We start from the raw sequence: 20,580 nt of genomic DNA on the forward strand, positions 1-20,580 counted from the left end.
TTATTTTTATTGAGATGGGGTCTATGCCACACTGCCCACTGCAGCACAGTGGCTATTCACAGGCTTAATCCTGGCTCACTGCAGCCTCTAACTCCCAAGCCCAGGAAATCCTCCTGCCTCAGCCTCCCAGTAGCTGGAACTACAAGTGTGAGCCACCACACATGGCTTAAAAAAAATTTGTTACAGTACTAATTAATGGAAAAAAAAAATCAATACTCACTAAACCTAATGAGAGTGTCTGTACACTATTTGTGAGGTTTTTTTTTGCAACGCAGTCTCGCTCTGTTGCCCAGGCTGGAGTACAATGGCACAGTCTCAGCTCACTGAAACCTCCATCTCCTGAGTTCAAGCGATTCTCCTGCCTCAGCCTCCCGAGTAGTTGGGATTATAGGCATGAGCCAACATGCCCAGCTAATTTTTGTATTTTTAGTAGAGACGAGGTTTAACCAAGTTGTCCAGGCTGTTCTCGCACTCCTGACCTCGAGCGATCCACCCTTTGCCTCCCAAAGTGCTGGGATTACAGGTGCGAGTCACTGCGCCCGGCCTTTGTATTTTTAAGTGACTGAAAGAAAAAGATGAAAAGTAAACACCCCAAACAGCTAACAGCAGGCGCGGATCCTCCGAGTGCCAGGGTAAGAGCGGATGTATGAATGTATGCACACACACGCATGCACATACAATCCCATACATGTACACATACAATCCCACGCATGCACACATGCATGTGCACATACAAACCCACACATGCACACACACTCTGATACACACGTGCATGCGCACATACAATCCCACACATGCACACTCATACACACGCGCATGCGCACATACAATCCCGTACATGCACACACGCATGCACACATACAAACCCACGCATGTGCACACTCATACACACGCACATGCGCACATACAAACCCACACATGTACACTCATACACGCACATGCGCACATACAAACCCACACATGCACACGCGCGCACACACATGCAAACCCACACATGCACACACTCATACACACACGCACGCTTGCACATACATGCCTACTCATACCTGCACACACATGCACATGCACACACACATACACATCTTGCCACAAATTTGGCAGATAAACATGGAGACCAGCACACACATCTACAGGCATTTCCACTCACCCCAAAACTGTCTACAATGACAAGAAAAAGATGTTTACTAACTACGAACCCACTATGCAGGAAGAAAGGAGAAGGCGAGGAAGCCTGGGGGCTAGAGGCCAGGCAGCCTGAAGGCCAGGGTGGCGAGGGGAGCTGTCAAATGTCTTTCCAAAGAGAAATGAGACCTCCCCAATGTATGCTGAGCCCCAGACTCCAGGCCAGCGCAAGGCTCTGGGGAAGTGAGAGGCCCCAGTCTCGGGGACACCAAATACTCCCCGAGAAGAGAGCCGCCCAGCCCCTTCACACTCAGCTCCAGAGCCCCAGGGACAGACCCCAGCAAGAGTGAAGGCCAGGACAGTGACTGCCCAGAAGAGACCGACTGACCCACACGTACCATGGGGCCCACAGGCAAGGGGCTGCTGCCCACGCTCAGGTCTGCCTGGAAGCCTCTACGGCCCCACCCCGGGCACACACCCAGCCTCCGAGGCCACGGACGCTGATTCCCATCACACACAGGCAGACAGGATCACCAGACATCTGAGGAAAACCTCCAATGAGAAAGGCGATAGCATACACCAGGGAAAGGAATCAAACACGAGGCCAGCAGCCAATGAAGAAAGAAAAGCCCACACTCGTCTCAGTGAGGTAAGAGATCCACACTACATGAGAATGCGTGTCTGTGAAGAACAGGCCAAGGACAAGAAAGAACCGAAGATTCAAAATCATCCTAATAAAACTCAAGTCTCCACAGAGGCTGGAAGTAAAGCTGGGGCCATCTCCCAAGAAGACTCTTCCTAAAGGAACAGGACTAGGAGACTGAACAGGAGAGAAAAGAGTCAACTGTGGCCGGGCACAGTGGCTCTCACCTAGAATCCCAGTGGGCGAAGTGGCTGGATCGCTCAGAACAGAAGGAAATCATGTAAGAAAATGCCCCAGGTCGGAGGCACTGAAATTACCAGCTGAGCACCAGCTCCTCTCCGGACCCCACCGAGCCACCTCAGTGGCTTCCACATCGCATGCTGGGGTGGAGGAAGGCCCTCCAAGAAGGAGAGTCCAGCTGTCACACCATGGACCCGGGCAGAGTCTGGCTGTCAGGCCACGGACCCGGGCAGTGTCCGGCTGTCAGGCCACGGATCCACGGCAGAGTCCAGCTGTCAAGTCTGGCTGTCAGGCCATGGAACCGGGCAGAGTCCGGCTGCCACGCCACGGACCCACGGCAGAGTCCGGCTGTCACGCCACGGACCAGTGACAGAGTCCGGCTGTCACACTATGGACCCGTGGCAGAGTCCAGCTGTCAAGCCACGGACCCGCGGCAGAGTCCGGCTGTCACGCCACGGACCCACGGCAGAGTCCGGCTGTCACGCCACGGACCCACGGCAGAGTCCGGCTGTCAGGCCACGGACCCACGGCAGAGTTCGGCTGTCAGGCCACGGACCCACGGCAGAGTCCGGCTGTCAGGCCACGGACCCGCGGCAGAGTCCGGCTGTCACGCCACAGACCCGCAGCAGACGGCTGCAGGGTTCCACAGGAAGGGCGTCGGGAAACCATACAGGAGCAGCCGCTGGAGAGCACAGAGGGCAAGGCCTCCCAAGCTCCGAGGGAAACCGCTTCAACCAGGATTTCTACGCCAAACCAACAATCAGGCCTCGAGGAGATTAACGCTATTTCCAGAAAGGCAGAGTCACAAAACACTGACACTCCCCACACCTTCTAGTGGCTACCAGATAATGCATTCCACTCCACTGCAACCACGAGCGACAGATGGCGCCTGGGAAGGCTTCTCTGCCCATGGAAGATTTTCTCCACGATGATGAAAAAGACTAGACAATGTACAACAAAACGCTGACGAAGGCTGACCCTGACCCTGACCTCTGGAGGCTCCAGCCAGACTATTCTGTTCTCAGACCACGTGGCTGTGCGTTCATTTGAAGACCAGGAACAGGAGGCTTCGAATGAAGCCAAATCAGAGAATGAACGTAGGGGCAGCCAGAAGGTCCATCGGCCATCCTGCCACATCACACAAGGCCATCGTCACAGACAGCACAGGGAAGGGCAGCAAAGAGGAAGGTGGTGGCGTGTGGGTGACAATTCCTAGGTCCTCAAGACAGACGCTGTGATCAATCCAAAGCCCTCAGTTTGGCAAAATCACTCGCAACACTTGTACCGTATTCCTCAGAGGAAACACGTCTCTCGTCACTAAACTGTAAGGCTTCCAGGACCCAGTGCTGGGACACACAATCTGTACTCAAGCAAGCAGAAATCCTCCGCAGTACCCAGGTGTGGGGGCCCAAGCAGGTGGTCCCAGCTACTTGGGAGGCCAAGGAGGGAGGTCGCATGGGGCCAGGAGTTTGAAACCAGCCTGAAAAATGTAACAAGACCCCATCTCAAAAAAAGACAAAAAAATGCAGCCAGTAATGGGATGGACTCAGACCCCTCCAGGAGTCAGAGAGGCCCCCCATCTCCTGCTTCTCCCTGAGATCCTGTCATAGAAGGCACGGCCACCTTCAGAAGGGAGCTGTCCACACACCCGTTCTAGATTATCGCCTGTGCAAACACAGAGGCACCTACGCACACCCACACAGTCCTGAATGAGCTGCTGCAGGCGAGGAGCAAGCCGTGGGCAGCTCCAAGGTTCGGAAACAAGCACCATCTAGTGGACAGCCGCGAACAGCGATCCAGAGGGGCCAGTTCTAGGAGGCACCCACCCCACCCTCCCTGCAGGCTGCAGAATCCAGAGGTGAGTGACGCTGGGCTAGGAATACTTACCCCAGAGGAGGACAGCAGCAGCCCAGGCTGAGTGGGCACCATGGAGATGCGGCTCACAAACCTGTGAGAGCAAGAGAGAAGCTGTCAGCTAGCCCGGTGCCCGCGGGCATGGGAAGGCCACATGTTCATCTGAGAGACGCCCGGTGCCCGCGGCATGGGAAGGCCACGTGTTCATCTGAGAGACGCCGGTGCCCGCGGGCATGGGAAGGCCACGTGTTCATCTGAGAGATGCCCGGTGCCCGCGGGCATGGGAAGGCCACATGTTCATCTGAGAGATGCCCGGTGCCCGCGGGCATGGGAAGGCCACGTGTTCATCTGAGAGATGCCCGGTGCCCGCGGGCATGGGAAGGCCACGTGTTCATCTGAGAGATGCCCGGTGCCTGCGGGCATGGGAAGGCCACGTGTTCATCTGAGAGATGCCCGGTGCCCACAGGCATGGGAAGGCCACAAGTTCATCTGAGAGACGCCCGGTGCCCGCGGGCATGGGAAGGCCACATGTTCATCTGAGAGACGCCCGGTGCCCGCGGCATGGGAAGGCCACAAGTTCATCTGAGAGACGCCCAGTGCCCGCGGGCATGGGAAGGCCACATGTTCATCTGAGAGACGCCTCCGCCCAAAACGCCCGATGCAATAAAAGCAGCCAACTTGGGAAGGATCTGTTAGCCCTAATCTGGTTAGGGCTGACCAGGTGAAGGCCCCTGGACTGGGTGAGGGAGGTGAGGGGGTCATTCCTGGGTCCCCAACAGCACAGCAACCTCTAACCCAGGCCACTCCTCAGCCATGCCTGACAGAGACCCAACTGCGTCTGTGCCCCTCTGCAGTGGCTCTGCTCAGCTGCACCCCCACAGGCCCCTAGCACCCACCCTTGCCTGAGGCACCTGCGCTGTGACGAAAGGGGCCCTGGTGGATCCTCGAAGACACAGCACATGGGTAGGAAGGTGGGGGAAGGAGGGCAGGCGGGAGGAGGATTGGGAGGAGGGCAGCCAAGCCCATGGACAGAGTCCAATCAGGGCCCTCATGGCCCCTCAATGACAACTCTGAGTGACCTGGCCAGAGAGCTGGCTCTGCTGAGCCGGTCCAGTCCTCCTGCAAGGGTGTGGCCTGCAACAGACTCAAAATCACAGGCACGCTCCCATCAGAACAGCCATGAAGAGTGACCCAGGCAGCCCAGCTCTCCTGGAAACCCATCCTGGCTCAAGCACCTGCAAGGGTGACAAGGCCTGTTTTTCTTCCCGCTGTAACAGTGACCTCAAGCAATCCCTCACGCACGGGGTGCCCAGGGACTCCTGGAATGGGTGATCCGTGAGGCTCCCTTCATGTCCGCCAGTCATGGCCTCTGCTACCTTGGGCTAGCTATTGCCTGGCCTGGGCCTCGTCCCGAAGCCACCGCCCTGCACGGCACCGCAGCACCGAGGGCTGGCTTCTCATCGCAGGCCCTCTGAAAGGAAAAGACAGCAGCCCACGGCCCAGGGCAGACAGGGCCCAGGAGAGCCTGTGCAGAGGGTCCAAGGAGCCTCACAGGTCTCAACAGGAAAGGACAGAAACCAGTTTCCATGGGTTTGAAAGAAAATCTCAAAAAATAACTTGTTCAGTCACTGCAGTGTCTACTGAGTGCCTACTCATGCCAGGCACTGTGCTGGGGGTTGCTGTCTTGCAGCGGGCACAACCGGCCCACAGAACCACTCAGACGTGGTAGAGGCAGCCACGAACACTGCAATGTCGGCAGAGGGTGCGGAGCAGCACCGACCAGCAGAAATGTAGCTCCAGCCACACACAGGGGCCACACACAGGGGCCACAGGCATTTGTTTTCCACTCGCCAGCCACCGTGTTGAAAAGTAAAAGAGCAGGTGAAGTGATTTTAATACTATGTTTTTATTCAATATTATCCAAGTGATGAGGCATTTCCCAGAGGGGTGGGAAGCGTGCTCCCATCAGAACCTCCGTCACATGCCTGGCGAGGCAGGGGAGTTACAGAGACCCCAGCGGGAGACGGTGGAGGGGAGGGGAGGGGAGGGGCACTGCAGTCCAGAGAACTCCAGAAAGGGGGCACTCACTCTGTGTGTCCCAAGCAGAAGGACTCGATGCTGTGGGGTGCGGCGGCCCAGCTGACTCGGATCTTCTCGTCCCGGTCGGCAGTGAGGATAAAGCAGTCATCCGGACTCACAGCCTGTATCACAGGGGCCAGAAAAGAACGAGCTGCTCGCCTGGGCCGTCCTGGAATCAAGTCCCTCATGGAAGCAGGGAGCTTGCAGCCCGGGTGTCAAGAGGCTGTGGCCTTCGAGGACAGACCAGGGGGGCTCCCCTGTCCTCCTGCCCCTCCGTCTAATCGCTGGCCCTCCTCCTCCCTCCCTAGGTGGTCCCTGGCCGCCTCCTGCCCACACTCCTCATCACTAGAGCAGGCTTCTGGGGCGCGGCCAGGCCACAGCTACCCATCTGTCTCCCACGCCTCAGCACATCCAGGCTCCACACTCCCAGGCCTGCTGCACCCTCCTGCCCAACACCAGGGTTGCTTCCTCGCCTTCCTGTCCCATGGGTCCCCACATCCAATGGTCACCAAGTCCCAGTGAGGTTCCTGTGACGCCCCACACCTGCCGTTGTTCCTGACAGTCCCTGCTGTGTCCAATCCAGCTCTACCACCTGGGCTGTGGGCCTGGGCCCTCTGGGGCTCCAGGAGTCTGTGACACAGGACAGGCAGGGTGGGGTGACAGGGGCTGCTGGGAGCAGTGCTGAGGGGATGCTCCTACAGCACCTGGCACAGCCCTGGGCCAAGGAGGCGGAGCCAGAGGCTCATGGCTGTACCTGCTTCTCCTACACCTTCACTTCCGACCTAGGGTCACCCCGCTGACTCCCTGCCTTCATTCTCCCTGCAGTGTGCTTTACCTTCCTGAATCCTGTTCCCACCACTCTCCTGCTCCCAGATCTGCAGAGGGCTGTCCCTGCTACAGGACAGCCCCACTCTCCCTGCCAGATGCTGGGATACAGGCCAGGTAGACACTGACTCAGCTGTGCCCCACACACCGCACCCCCACGTACTGTCCCCCACATACCACATCCAACAGCATGGACAGGTGCCCCAGCTCTAGCTGGCCACATCCGTGAGGCTCCAGCACCGAAAAGGAGTACACGTCTCCAGACTTGTCGGCCACCAAGATCTTCTCCTCAGAGGCTGTGAAGGTCAGGGCCGTACACCTCCTCGCCACCGTCCTAGAAGGCCAGAGAGACGCCCCTGTTACCTTTCAGGAGCAGCACAGGGTCCGCGACAGCCCAGCAGGCCGTGTGGGAGGTGGCAGGCACAGGCGCCTGGCCATATGCTGTTTCCAGCTGCTGAAGATGGGCCAAAAACGTTCAGCAATGCTGACAACTGGATCACAGCCAACATCTTCAACACATTTCCTTTCACCACGTTTTCATTTAAGAAAATTGCTCCTGATGGTGGGATCTAGGTGGTGGATAAATGGGTGACAAAATTCTCAACTTTCCTGTGTTTGAAAACTGTCAGCAAGAAACGGGGAATGGTTCCTTGACCCCAGTCTTCATCGTGCATTGAGGGAGACACCAGCCCTCTCCATAAACACCACCACTGTCAAGGACAAGGGCAGGCACCAGCCTCCAGGGCACCCCAGCCTTGCCGCACCCCTGACGCGCACTGACTGCTGCTGCTCAGACCAGGAGCCTCAGACAGAGAGCTGTGCCCCGGGAAGGATCCAGCCCAGGACAGCCGTGAGGCAGCACCTGAGCCTCCTCGGGAGGAAGCACGGCTATCCAGCACGTGAGAGAGGCCTGCGCTCCCCGGTCCACATCCAGATCAGCACATCCACAAATCCAACCTTGACCCAGACTCACGGATGCGCCGGAGTTACGGTGCAGCATGTCTGCACGCTGGTTCAGTAAGAAACAAAGTCCCAGCTCCCTCCCTCTCTGGCCCCGGCTTCCTGGGGCAATCGTTTTCCACACCATTTCTACTCGAGCCTCCTTTGGCATGCATGTCCTCTCCACAAGGCAGCGACCCATGCTCTGTTTTACATAGATGGGGCTTGTAACACAGCTTCCCACACACGCAGTCAGCCACATGGCCTCACCACAGAACGGCAGCTAACCCAGCTTCCCCACCCCCAGGGCTGTGGCAGCGCCCACCACCCAAAACACAACCAACACCAGGCAGGCAAGCACAGGGCGCCTGGCCCACTGCGGCCAGAAATGGGGACGGAAGCTTCAGGAACGCTGTCTCCAGCAAGGCCCCTGTGTTTCTCTCAGGGCCAGAGGGACAAGAGGACAGAAAAATGCAGGCACAGCCTTTGGGCCACAGTGCAGACCCGAAGCAGCGCCCCTCCTCCAGCCCTGCAGCCGAGCAGTGGAGCTGCAGCAGGAAGGCAGAAGGGAGGCATAACGCACGAACAGGAGAAAACAAGGACTAAGAGAGATAACTGGGCTCTGGGGCAGGATTAATCAGAATCCTCAGGGTGTGCTGTGACTTAAATGCCCTGCACCGCGCCAGCCACACAGCCCCCGACGGCTGATGGGCTCATTAAGCAGCTGCCACAAACATGACCACGGTGGCACAGGTGCAGCCCCAGAGGACACCACGGGGAGGAGGGATGGATTTGACCACGGTGGCACAGGTGCAGCCCCAGACGACACCACGGGGAGGAGGGATGGATTTGACCACGGTGGCACAGGTGCAGTCCCAGACGACACCACGGGGAGGAGGGATGGATTTGACCACGGTGGCACAGGGGCAGCCCCAGAGGACACCACGGGGAGGAGGGATGGATTTGACCACGGTGGCACAGGTGCAGCCCCAGACGACACCACGGGGAGGAGGGATGGATTTGACCACGGTGGCACAGGGGCAGCCCCAGAGGACACCACGGGGAGGAGGGATGGATTTGACCACGGTGGCACAGGGGCAGCCCCAGAGGACACCACGGGGAGGAGGGATGGATTTGACCACGGTGGCACAGGGGCAGCCCCAGAGGACACCACGGGGAGGTGGCACAGGGGGTGGCTCCAGACGACACCACGGGGAGGAGGGATGGATTTGGACTCACAGGGTGCTCATCCCCCACAGGCTGGATGGCATGTGGCAGGGATGGCCCCCGACACTGCACCTCCCGCCTAGCTCAGCCAGAGGGCACTGCTCCTCGTCCCTTCGTTCTGCCCCAGCCAGAGGCTCCCACCCAGCCTCTCCAGCTGGACTTATCCTGGCATCAATTCTAGTACGCAGCTGAGCCATACTCGTGGGCTTGGGTGCCAGGATCTGAGGGAGGTCACAGCATAGGGCAGGTCACTGGACGTCAAGTGGAGGCACAACCCCGCCCACCTCCAGACCCCCAGCCTGTGCAGGGTCTCGGGTCTCAGCTCTCCCTCCACAGTGGCTGGGTTCGTCACCCAGAGACCAGCAGAACCAGCAAGCAGGCACCTGCCTCCACAGGCCCCTCTGTCCTCCACCAGGAGTCCAGTGGCTGAGCCCCGAGCCCCGGGACTGAGTTGGCGCTGCCCTGAGCCCCCTCCAGAGCACTGAGGACACCAGCGCCCTCCTTCTAGCCCACCCCCCGACACCCACAGTCCAGCAGCCAGGCGCTCTCTCTCCAGCCCGCAGGCAGAGCCAATCCGATGGTCTCCCGGGCTCTGCCTTTCCCACGTGCTGCTGTGGCTCTCGAGGGCATTTCTGGAAACACTGATTCCACTGGGAGGATTTCTCCCTCATAAACGCACATGTCAAATCAAACGCATCACTTGTAATCCTGCGTCCTCATCTTGTTTGGAAAACCTGGCCTCGGTCCCTCAGGCCACGAGCCTCCTGACTGCCCAGGTTGCAGGCATTCTGGCCTCTGAGGCTCTCAACTGCGACCTGGGAAAGAACCCTTGCTGCCCACAACTTGCATCTTGCCCGTGCTTCAAAGCCCTTCAACAGGAGCTTAGCAGCAGCAGCAGAGTAACAAAGCCTGGGCTCTCACCCAGCTCAGGGAGTACCACAGGGATGCAGGGTCAGCGAAATGCACACAGGCCACACGAGTACATGGAAGCCCTAAAACGGAATGGAGGTGGATGTGCTAAGGGTGGGCGGTTCTCTGGGGAGAGGGTACATCCCAATCCCAGAGTCTGCATAAGAAGCCCCCAGGTATGGGGAGTGGCCCCCATGTTTGTGAACCAGCCACAGGGTGCCACCTGCTAGCTCAGCACGGTTCTACTCACCCCGGTCCTCTCCTCACCCTATGCCCTTTTCCCTGCCCCACTCTCATCCCCCAAATCTACTCCCCTGCCTCAATAATCCCCTCCAATTTCCCACTGAGAAAGGGTAAAGATTTCACTCCACCTTTATGGATGCTGAAAAGTTCACAAACCCACAATTCTAAAGGAATTTTAAAAAGAGTATTGAGAATGGCTGGGCATGGTGACTCACACCTATAATCCCAGCACTCTGGGAGACCCAGGTGGGCGGATCATGAGGTCAGGAGCTCGAGATCAGCCTGTCCAATATGGTAAAACCCATCTCTACTAAAAATTACAAAAATTACCCAGGCATAGTGGCCTGTGCCTGTAGTCCCAGCTATTTGGGAGGCTGAGGCAGGAGAATCGTTTGAACCCAGGAGGTGGAGGTTGCAGTGAGCCAAGATCATGCCACTGCACACTCCAGCCTGGGCGACAGAGTAAGACTCTGCCTCCAAAAAAATAAAAAAGGTATTGAGGAATTTGCCAACTCATGTTGAAAGTGGCAGTTAACTTCCCACCTTCACCCACTGTCCTGCAGTTTAACTAGAGAAAGGGGACGCAGCAACGCATACCCTGCACCAAGGTCAGGGGAAATCCCAGGCCACACCATTGAGGCCAGATTTTATCTGCTGCCTGGACTGCATCAAGTCACATGGTCTGTCTTCCACACCATCGAGGGCAAACATTTCTACATGAAGTTATACTGCTGATATCACTTTCAAAACCAAGAGCAGGCCGGGTATGGTGGCCCACGCCTGTAATCCTAGCACTTTGGGAGGCCGAGGTGGGTAGATCACCTGAGGTCAAGAGTTCAAGACCAGCCTGGCCAACGTGGCAAAACCCCGTCTCTACTAAAACTACAAAAATTAGGTCAGGAGTGGTGGCTCGTTCCTATAATCCCAGCTACCCAGGAGGCTGAGGCAGGCGAATCCCTTGAACCCAGGAGGCGGAGGTTGCAGTGAGCTGAGACCATGCCACCGCACTCCAGCCTGGGCAACAGAGAGACACGCCCCCACTGCCAAACCAAAAAAAAAGAGAGAGGAACGCACAGTTAAAGGGGCATTGTCAGGAGCCAGCCACTGTTCCTTGCTCACATGCCACAGGCTGCCCATCCCTCGTCCCAAATGCTCTGGACCAAAAGTGCTTCTGCACTTCAGATTTTTCAGGTTTTGGAATATCTGCAAATACGTACTGGCTCAGCATCCTAATCCAAAACGTTGCACTGAGCACGTCCTTCAAGCACCTCGTCCAAGTCAAAAGCTTCTGGATTCTGAAGCACTTTGAATTTCAGGCTAGGGATACTTAACCTAGCTGCACCGCCCACTCTCCAACGCTGCTTTTGGTTTTTTGTAGACGAGAGCTGTGTTACCCAGACTGGCCTCGAGCTGCTGGCCTCAAGAGATCCGTTCACCTTGGCCTCTCAAAGTGCCAGGATTACAGGTGTGAACCACCGTACCAGCCTCCCAGTGTCTGATCAGGTGTTTACATACAGAGAATCACACCAGCACGCGACCTTCACACAGCAAGACATCTCCCTCTTGGCAAAGCACCTATAAACAAGGCTGAAGACGCCCAGCCACCACACAGGCCGAAGCAGTGTCTGCACCCACCACGAGCCCCGACTCCGGAGCTCCTGCCCTCAAATGACCTCCTCCAAGAAGCCAACTGCCACAGGCAACAACATGAGTGGAGAGAATTCTAGATTCCTCTGTCCTCAGACCATGCGTGATGGCAGGAGAAGAGGCTCCATCCCCCTGGAGTAGTCACAACGCCTGCAGGAGCCCTGGGCCTCCACGCTTCCATCACAGTGAAGAAGCTTGGCTGTTAGGAACCAGGGGACAGCGGACAGGCTGACTGGACATCCCCTTTCTCCAAGTTCAAAGTGAGACACTACCTCTGGACAGTGAGCCCACACTGAGTTCGAGTGACATCCCACTCATGTCTCCATCTTTCTGGCAAGCTCAGAACTTCACAGCCACAACACTGCCCAGGTGTGATAGAGTCAGCGTCTGCAAGACACATGTGAGCTCCCTGCCAGCTCACCCCACCGCCAGCCAGGCCTGCGGCACATGGCCAGATCCAGCCTCCTCTCACCCTCAGCAGGCAGCAGCTACTCCTCAAATGGTGTCTGGTACCAAATATCAAAAGCCTTAGCACTAGGTACGCCTGTGCATAGTGAAGTAACCTTGCCTTTGGCCTCATCTCCAAGAGTAGGGGCCTTAGGCCCCACAGGCAATCTAAGAACGAGATTTAGGGCAGCAGCCTGGGCCACAAGGTAGCCCCTCCACCTCTGCAGGGGCTGGGAGCTAAAGGTCAGCCACCCGGACAGCATGTGATCCACCCAAACAAAACCGCCGGACACGGAGGCTAGGGAAGCTTCGCTGTGTGTGCTGTCACACGTCAGTGCCAATACCGATGCTGTCCACGCCTCCCCTGGCAAACTTGCTCTGACTCCAACTTCCCGGGGTATAAAGGCAGGAAGAGGTACAAGGAAACGGCAGCATTTGAACAGAGGAACGGTGGAAACAACCTAACGGCCCAGCAACAGGGAGTGACAGTGTGGTCAGCACTGCCTGGGGGAAAACAGGCTCCGGGCTGGCACTGACGCTACAGTGTAACGCACGCAGCTACTGTCAGACATCCGCAGAGACCAGGAGGGCCTGGCCCGGGCTCGTCGCAAACTGGGGCTCCGGGTGCGGAAATCCAGGGTGTTGCTACTGTTCTCACTTTGTACTTCTCAGTATGATTTTCTGTATGGACAAAACCAAACGATTAACAAGGCACAAGGTAGCAGGGAGGACACCAAACTACTCCAGAGGAAGCAGGCAGAAGTGAGAACTTGCTCCCGACTTCTGCGACCCCACTCACCGCAGCTGAACGGGAACCCACACGTCCCACTAACATCTGAGGAAGTGGACCCCACCTGAGAGCCACCGACACAGCACACAGGTCTCAGCTCTGCACCTGTTCTCCACCCCAGGGCTTTGAGGTTCTGCCAGCTCAGGCAAGGGTACTGGAAAACGTGAATCCAGTCTCAGTGGTCACCCGTGAAGCTCACCTTACACACCTGTGCCACAGAAAGGTGACACTTTGGGAGATAGGCTCATTTTGTAAAAATAAGAGTCCTAATATAAAAAGCTCCTACAAACCAATAAACAATACCCCAACAGAAAAACACAGGATATGGCAAAAAAAGCTTACAAAACACAAATGATTCTTAAGTACATAAAAAGTTGCTCTTCCAGCCAGGAGCCAGTGGCTCCAGCCTGTAATCCCAGCACTTTGGGAGGCCAAGGTGGGCGGATCACCTGAGGTCAGGAGTTTTGAGACCAGCCCGGCTGACACTGGGAACCCCATCGCTACTAAAAGCAATTAAAAAATTAACCAGGTGTGGTGGTGCACACCTGTAATGGCAGCTGTTCAGGAAGCTGAGGCAGGAGAAGCAGAGGTTGGAGTGAGCCGAGATAGCGCCACTGCACTCCAGTCTGGGCAACAAGAGTGAAACTCCGTCTCAAACAAACAAACAAAAAGTTGCTCTTCCTCATTCATAATAAAACAGGTACTCAAGATCCCATGTTGCTTCCATCAGACTCAGAGTCAACAGTCTGACGGCACGAGGTGTTATTATCCACGGTGAGGAAACAGAGCACTCAGACTCTGGGAGGGAGAGAACCCCTTTGGAAGGCAAAAAGGGATTACATATCTAAATGACAAAAGCACACACCTTTTGACCTCACAATTCATTTTGGGGTATTTCTCCTACAGATTTACTCACATATGGGAAATATTACATCTGTGTCGGATTATTCCCTGAAGTGCCTTTTAAATATCAAGACAAGCAAAATGGTAAGTGAAAAATGCTGAGCACCAGTAGAGAGGCAGTCAAGAGAACTGCTGTAGCTGGGCACAGCGGCTCACACCTGTAATCCCAGCATTTCGGGAGGCCGAGGAGTGATCACCTGACGTCAGGAGTTCAAGACCAGCCTGACCAAAATGGCAAAATCCCACATCTACTAAAAATACAAAATTAACTGGGCCTGGTGGCAAGCCCCTGTAATCCCAGCTGCTCAGGAGGCTGAGGCAGGAGAATCGCTTGAACCCAGGAGGTGGAGGCTGCAGTGAGCCAGGACTGGGCCACCGCACTCCAGCCTGGGAACAGAGCAAGCCTGTCTCAAAACAAATAAATAAATAAATAAACTGCAGAGCGCATGGCCTGGCCCAGATGAAATGAATCAAAGTCTGCACTTTCACAAGACACCCAGGCAGCTCTTAGGCACACGCCTATGTCTGAGCTCAGCCAGGCCTTTACTTTAGGAAAAGAGTTACCACCAGACTCCTTCAGAGCATTTCATTTTTAACTTTCAGGAGTCAAAGCCTCCTTTGAGAATCTCATGTGAATCAGGAAAGCTCTCTGAGGCAGCCAGTGTCAGCAAGGCAAGATGAACTGTTCCGTGCTAAACCGAATCCCCCAACCCACAACTCCTATGTGAAGCCTGACCTAGCTGGGACCTCAGAAGGTGACTGATTTTGGATAGGGCCTTTACCCTATCTGTGAAACAGAGGTCACTGGGGTGGCCCTGACCCATCTGAACTGGTATCCTTATAGGAACAGGAGATGAGGACATAGGCACACAAGAGGAAGACTCTGTGAGGACACAGGGAGAAGATGCCACCCACGAGGCAGAGAGGGACCTCAGAGGAACCAGCCCTCCCTGCCAACCCCTTGATCTTGGTCTTCCAGCCCCGAAAACAGTGAGAAAACTGTCATTTCAGGCCCCCAGTCTGTGGTATCTTGTTAGCTCAAGCATACTAGGACAACCACCATCTTGTTTCAACATTGAGAGGTGAAACCTGTCCATCCCTCCTTCCCAATTTGTCCGAGAAACCCAAAGTCAAGACCAACCTACCAGAGAGCCCCTGTCACCTGCAGAGATTCCTGCAGAGGGGCTTGGGGCAGGACACCTCAAGGCCACCTTGAGGCATTCACCCTGAATCCTGAAAACACTTCCCACCTTGTATATTCTGGGTCCTAAACGACTTACGTTTCGGCTCTCTTAGTGAGAAGATGCTGTTCTCAGGCCTTTCAACATAAAGATGATGCGCTCCACAGCAGTCAGGTGGAAGCAGCCATTTCTCATCAGTTATAACTCGGACACGTCGGGATATGCATTTAAAAGGCATTTTCCTACTGAGAAACCATCACTACCTATGGGAAGGGAGCCAGAAGCAGGGTGGGGAGGGAGACTATCGCATACTCTTCCATTTCATTTTGTTTTCAGTTTTTAAACCATTCTCAAAAAACCTATCTGATACACAAAACACAAAAACATACTGTAGATCACAAGTACATAAACGTATACAGTAAAACCCACATACACAAAAGCCCACACATAGAAACCACGCAGCGTTTCAGGGCTTTCTTTTTATCCGCCTGGAAGAGAGGACAGAGCAGGCGTTCGCTGCTTTTGATACCACCTAGAATTTGCCTTTTTTTTCTTTTTTTGAGATGGAGTTTCACTGGTCACTCAGACTGGAACACAGTGGCGTGATCTTGGCTCACCGCACCCTCCGCCTCCTGGATTCGGGTGATTCTCTTGCCTCAGCCTCCCGAGTAGCTGGAACTACAGGGATGCACCACCATGTTTGGCTAATTTTCTATTTTTAGTAGAGACCCCTATCTCTACCACGAGTACAGGCGTGAGCCACCATGCCCGGCCAAATTTGGTTTTCTACTCTTCCCTTTGAAAGTAAGATGAGGCTGGAAGCGGTGGGTCACACCTGTAATCCCAGAATTTTGGGAGGCTAAGGCAGGCAGATCATCTGAGGTCAGGAGTTCGAGACCAGCCTGGCAAACATGGTGAAACCCTGTTTCGGCTAAAAAAAAAAAATACAAAAATTAGCCAGGCATGGTGGTGTGCACCTATAGTCCCAGCTACTCGAGAGGCTGAGGTGAGAAAATCACCTGAACCCAGGAGGTGGAGGCTGCAGTGAACCAAGATCACACCACTGCATTCCCGCCTGGGTGAAAGAGTGAGACCCTTCTCAAAAAAAAAAAAAAAAAGACGACGAAATAAAAATCTGAAAGGCTTAGCTGAACCCCATATGAGTGTGTGAGCCAGCTACAAACAGATATTCCTTAACCTCAGGAGCTCAAACATTGCAACTGACTATCAGGCATCAGGGAGCAGTTACACCATGCACACAGCTTCAGGGAGGTGAAAATGAAGCACCCAGCAGTGATTCTGCTCCGTGTGTGTTTACATCAAGGTTACAGAACAGTCAGAATGATTCTAGCCCTAACTCTATTAACCGAATAGTAGGAGACTGTCGGAGGCGACAAAAATGTCAATCTGCCCAACGCTGTGTACCAGTGTCCCCTGCCTCCTCTCACAAGGACATGCTGGTAGTGAGAAAAGCCCAGGGCCTGGAGAGAGTCCCAGAACAGCAGGGTTCCCGCCCTTTCAGAAAGTGATGTAGAACACTTTGAAGAGGAATAGGGAGCAGGGCATGGTGGCTCACACCTGTAACCCCAACACTTTGGGAGGCCAAGGTAGGTGGATCACCTGAGGTCAGGAGTTCAAGACCAGCCTGGCCAACATGGTGAGACCCCCATCTCTATTAAAAATAGAAAAACTTAGCCAGATGTGGTGGCATGCACCCGTAATTCCAGCTACTTGGGAGGCTAAGGCAAGAGAACTGCTTGAGCTGAGATGGAACTGCTGCACTCCAGCCTGGGCCACAGAGTGAGACTCTATCACAAAAAAAGAAAAAAAAGGAAGGCAGAAGAATCTTTCCAGACTTTGCTTGCAAGAGGGCAAAGCACAGCAGTATCTCTGTTCTTGCCAGAGTTACTGGCCTCCCCATCCAAGGGGATCCACTCCCCACCCACTCTTCAGACACTCAGAAATACACGCACTAAACCCACCTCGCCTAACACCGTGGTACAGACCCCTCGAGGCACCCCAAATCCCTAACCCTCTCCCAGTGCAGGTGCACTGCCTTGTTCCCACTCATCACTAGGACAGAGGACCGCTCTGGACAGCAGGGGCACCAATGCTGCAAGCGGAGGGACCAGATACAGGGCCCGGCTCTGCCTTCCGACCCCACTGACTGGAGGTACCCAACACCTCACCACCCAATGTGGGCTAGAACAGCACCCCTGCACCCTCCCGGAGCTGCTGCGAGGCTTGGATCAGCTAACTCACATGCAGTGCTGAAAGCTGTGTCCGGCACCACCTGTGGCTCAGCACCCACCACTTATCACCGTGGTACGGTCACTACTGCTACAGGCATGCAAGTGTAAGTGTGCATTTGACATCTTAATCATCAACGTTAGCATCTCATACCTGACACTCAGGCATTGCCATGGTTTTGTACGGAAAAGAATCAGACGCTTACTGTCATCAGTTAAAGCAAAATAGCTGCCAGACTTGGAGAAGGTGGACGCCAGAATCACACCGCTCCCCTGGACCAAGGGCGCGTCCTCCCTGAGGAAGAGAGGAGGAAGATGGTTAAGCCTCACCAAAGGAGATGAGGCTGCATTCCTTGATGGCCAGCATGGAAATTGCTTACATGGGAAGTGGCAGAAATTGTTAAGAGGCGCACATAGCAAAAATGCAGACATATTACGGGGATATGGGAGGCTCAGGCAGGAGAATCCCTTGAACCCAGGAGGTGGAGGTTGCAGTGAGCCAAGACTGAGCCACTGCACTCCAGCCCGGGCAACAGAGTGAGACTCTTGGCTCACTGCAACCTCTGCCTCCCAGATTCAAGTGACTCTCCTGCCTCAGCCTCCCCAGTAGCTGGGATTACAGGTGCCTGCCACCACGCCCAGCCAATTTCTTGTATTTTTAGTAGACAGGCTTTTGCCATGTTGGCCAGGATGGTCTGGAACTTCTGACCTCAGGTGATCTGCCTGCCTTGGCCTCCCAAAGTGCTAGGATGATAGGCATGAGCCACCATTAAGAGTACAGCTGGCCAGGCACGGTGGCTCACACCTGAAATCCCAGCACTCTGGGAGGCTGAGGTGGGTGGATCACTTGAGGCCAGGAGTTCGAGACCAGCTTGGCCAACATGGTGAAACCCTGTCTCTATCTTTAAAAAAAAAAAAAAAGAGTACAGCCAACAATGTACTCTTAATTTCTAATTTGAAAGTTACTTTTACACGTCTTTCCTGAAGTGGTACTTAGCCGCACCGTTGTGTGACAGAAGCTAAGAATTCAGCAAGTAAGACAACAATTGCTTCTTAGACCCTCTGGTCCCGTTATCAAACCATTAAATCAGGCCCACATCTCACCCTTTATTTTCTTGTGGCTTCTGTTCTGCAGCACTGCAGTCATAGATGAAGGGGCCGTCATCACTAAAGGTAAATAACAATGATTTTAAAAGGCGTCATCATTAAAGAGAAGTAACAATGATTTTTTTTTAATTTAGAATAATCTTTTATTCACAATACTTTTTTTTTAAATGATTACACTTTAAGTTCTGGGGTATATGTGCAGAACATGCAGGTCTGTTACATACGTATATACGTGCCATGGTGGCTTGCTGTCCCCATCGATCTGTCATCTACATAAGGTACTTCTCTCCTAATGCTACCCCTCCCCTAGTCCCCACCCCCCAAAAATTATGTTTTTATAATTTTTTTTGAGACAGTCTCACTCTGTCACCCAGGCTGGAGTGCAATGGTGCAATCTCAGCTCACTGAAACCTCCACTTCCCGGGTTCAAGTGACTCTCCCGCCTCAGCCTCCCGAGTAGCTGGGATTACAGGCGCCCACCACCATGTCCAGCTAATTTTTTGTATTTTTAGTAGAGATGGGGTTTCACTATACTGGCCAGGCTGATCTCGAACTCCTGACCTAAGGCGATCCACCTGCCTCCATTTCCCAAAGTGCTGGGATTATAGGCATCAGCCACTGTGTCCAGCAACAATGATTTTTAAAGGAGAACGTTGTTTAAAAAAAAAAAAAAAAAAAAAAGATTTTTTTTCTCTGTAGATCAAAAAATATTTGCATATTCATTAAAGGTCTTATCCATGACAAGAAAACTGTCTAGATATAATGTTTCAGGGAACAGTTAACAACTTTAGTTGCTTAATCTCTTATTGGAGTATATCATATACAACCCAATAGTTCTGTGGGAAAAAAAAGTCCAGGCCAGGCGGGTGGCTCACGCTTGTCGTCCCAGCACTTTGGGAGGTTGAGGTGGGTGGCTCACGAGGTGAAGAGTTCAAGACCAGCCTGACCAAGATGGTGAAACCCTGTCTCTACTAAAAATACAAAAATTAGCCAGGCGCAGTGGTGGGTGCCTGTAATTACAGCTGCTCAGGAGACTGAGGCAGGAGAATCGCTCGGGAGACTGAGGCAGGAAAATCACTTGAACCCGCGTGGCAGTGGTTGCAGTGAGCCAAGATCCTGCCACCGCATTCCAGCCTGGGAGACAGAGTGAGACTGTCTCAGAAAAAAAAAAAAAAAAAAAAAAAATCAGTAAAACAAACGAGGGGTAAACACTCAACAGGAATTAATAACGTTATTCTTATGCTATTCCTTCAGGCACCAGAAAATCTAAGCGATGTTCTGATGCTGTTGAGTTTTCAGTGGGATTCTCTATACAAATTTCAAAGAGCCATTACCTATTCAGAAACGCATCTCACCTACCTGAAAATGTTCCCATGACTCCAAGCACTTACCAACATAACAATCACCCATCTTCCATACTGAATCTAAACTCTCTTCAGTTTATCCCATCCCCTACCCTGGCACGTAGCTTGTACTTATTTATAGCCTTTAAAGTGCACCAAAAAACTTTCCATATGGAACAGTGGACTTGTCTTCCAAGTCGGAAACTCCACCAGCCGCTAGAATTTCCTCAAAATGCGTAGACTGATGGTAAGCACATCATGTCTAACGCATCCACAGCTCACTCTGGGCAGGTATTAGACCGTGAGTCTCTAAAGCAACATTATCTTGGATACATGACAGGTTTCTGAGTACAATTTTTGTAAGACCTAATTTAACATCGAATTGGCTTTCTGAAAGCAAAGAATATAAGTACATCTGACAGACACAGCATCTGTTTCAAGTATTAAATCACAAACCACCTGGGAAAGAAAATGACGGCTGAAACTGACAACACTACTAATAGCTCCGAGAGTCCTAAGTCGGGACTGTCCCATCAACAAACATTTACTAATTTAAAAATCCCCGGCGTCGTCCTAGCACTGGTGATACAATAAGGATGGAGAATAAAATTACAGAAAGCAAAACTCGAGCCATGTGAAGGGTCGCTAGGGAGGGGCAGCTGCGAGCTCTACGTGCAGCCTCGGGTCTGTTGTGTAAGTGTCAGAGACGACCCGGGAGTCCTAAGGAGCAATTAAGGCCGGGTAGGTGGCTGCAGGCCGGGAAGAGGGGACAAGCACCCCTGCAAAGAGAGGGAGCCCGCTCGGGGGTCAGCGAGCTCGTCGTAAGCCCCGC

General features: G+C 53.9%; 1 protein-coding gene across 11 annotated transcripts in view; it reads right to left on the minus strand.

The window, feature by feature from the left end:
- The window catches only part of WDR4 (WDR4 tRNA N7-guanosine methyltransferase non-catalytic subunit), a 31,058-nt gene that overhangs the window by 9,922 nt on the left and 556 nt on the right, over positions 1-20,580 (minus strand). For 5 of the 11 annotated variants that reach the window (XM_054248933.2, XM_054248931.2, XM_035282869.3 and 2 more), the window contains exons 2-6: positions 18,403-18,465; positions 17,453-17,593; positions 6,941-7,097; positions 5,948-6,060; positions 3,893-3,953 (exon numbers count right to left, since the gene is read on the minus strand). In XM_054248933.2, coding sequence (XP_054104908.1) covers positions 3,893-3,953; positions 5,948-6,060; positions 6,941-7,097; positions 17,453-17,593; positions 18,403-18,465 — 535 coding nt within the window. Of the gene's footprint in view, positions 1-3,892; positions 3,954-5,947; positions 6,061-6,940; positions 7,098-15,148; positions 15,313-17,452; positions 17,595-18,402; positions 18,466-20,580 lie in introns of those variants that run through there. The other 6 variants (XM_078358802.1, XM_078358800.1, XM_078358799.1 and 3 more) reach the window with 4 other exon arrangements.

This window comes from Callithrix jacchus, chromosome 21, assembly GCF_049354715.1.
Source record: "Callithrix jacchus isolate 240 chromosome 21, calJac240_pri, whole genome shotgun sequence".
Classification (NCBI taxonomy): domain Eukaryota; kingdom Metazoa; phylum Chordata; class Mammalia; order Primates; family Cebidae; genus Callithrix; species Callithrix jacchus.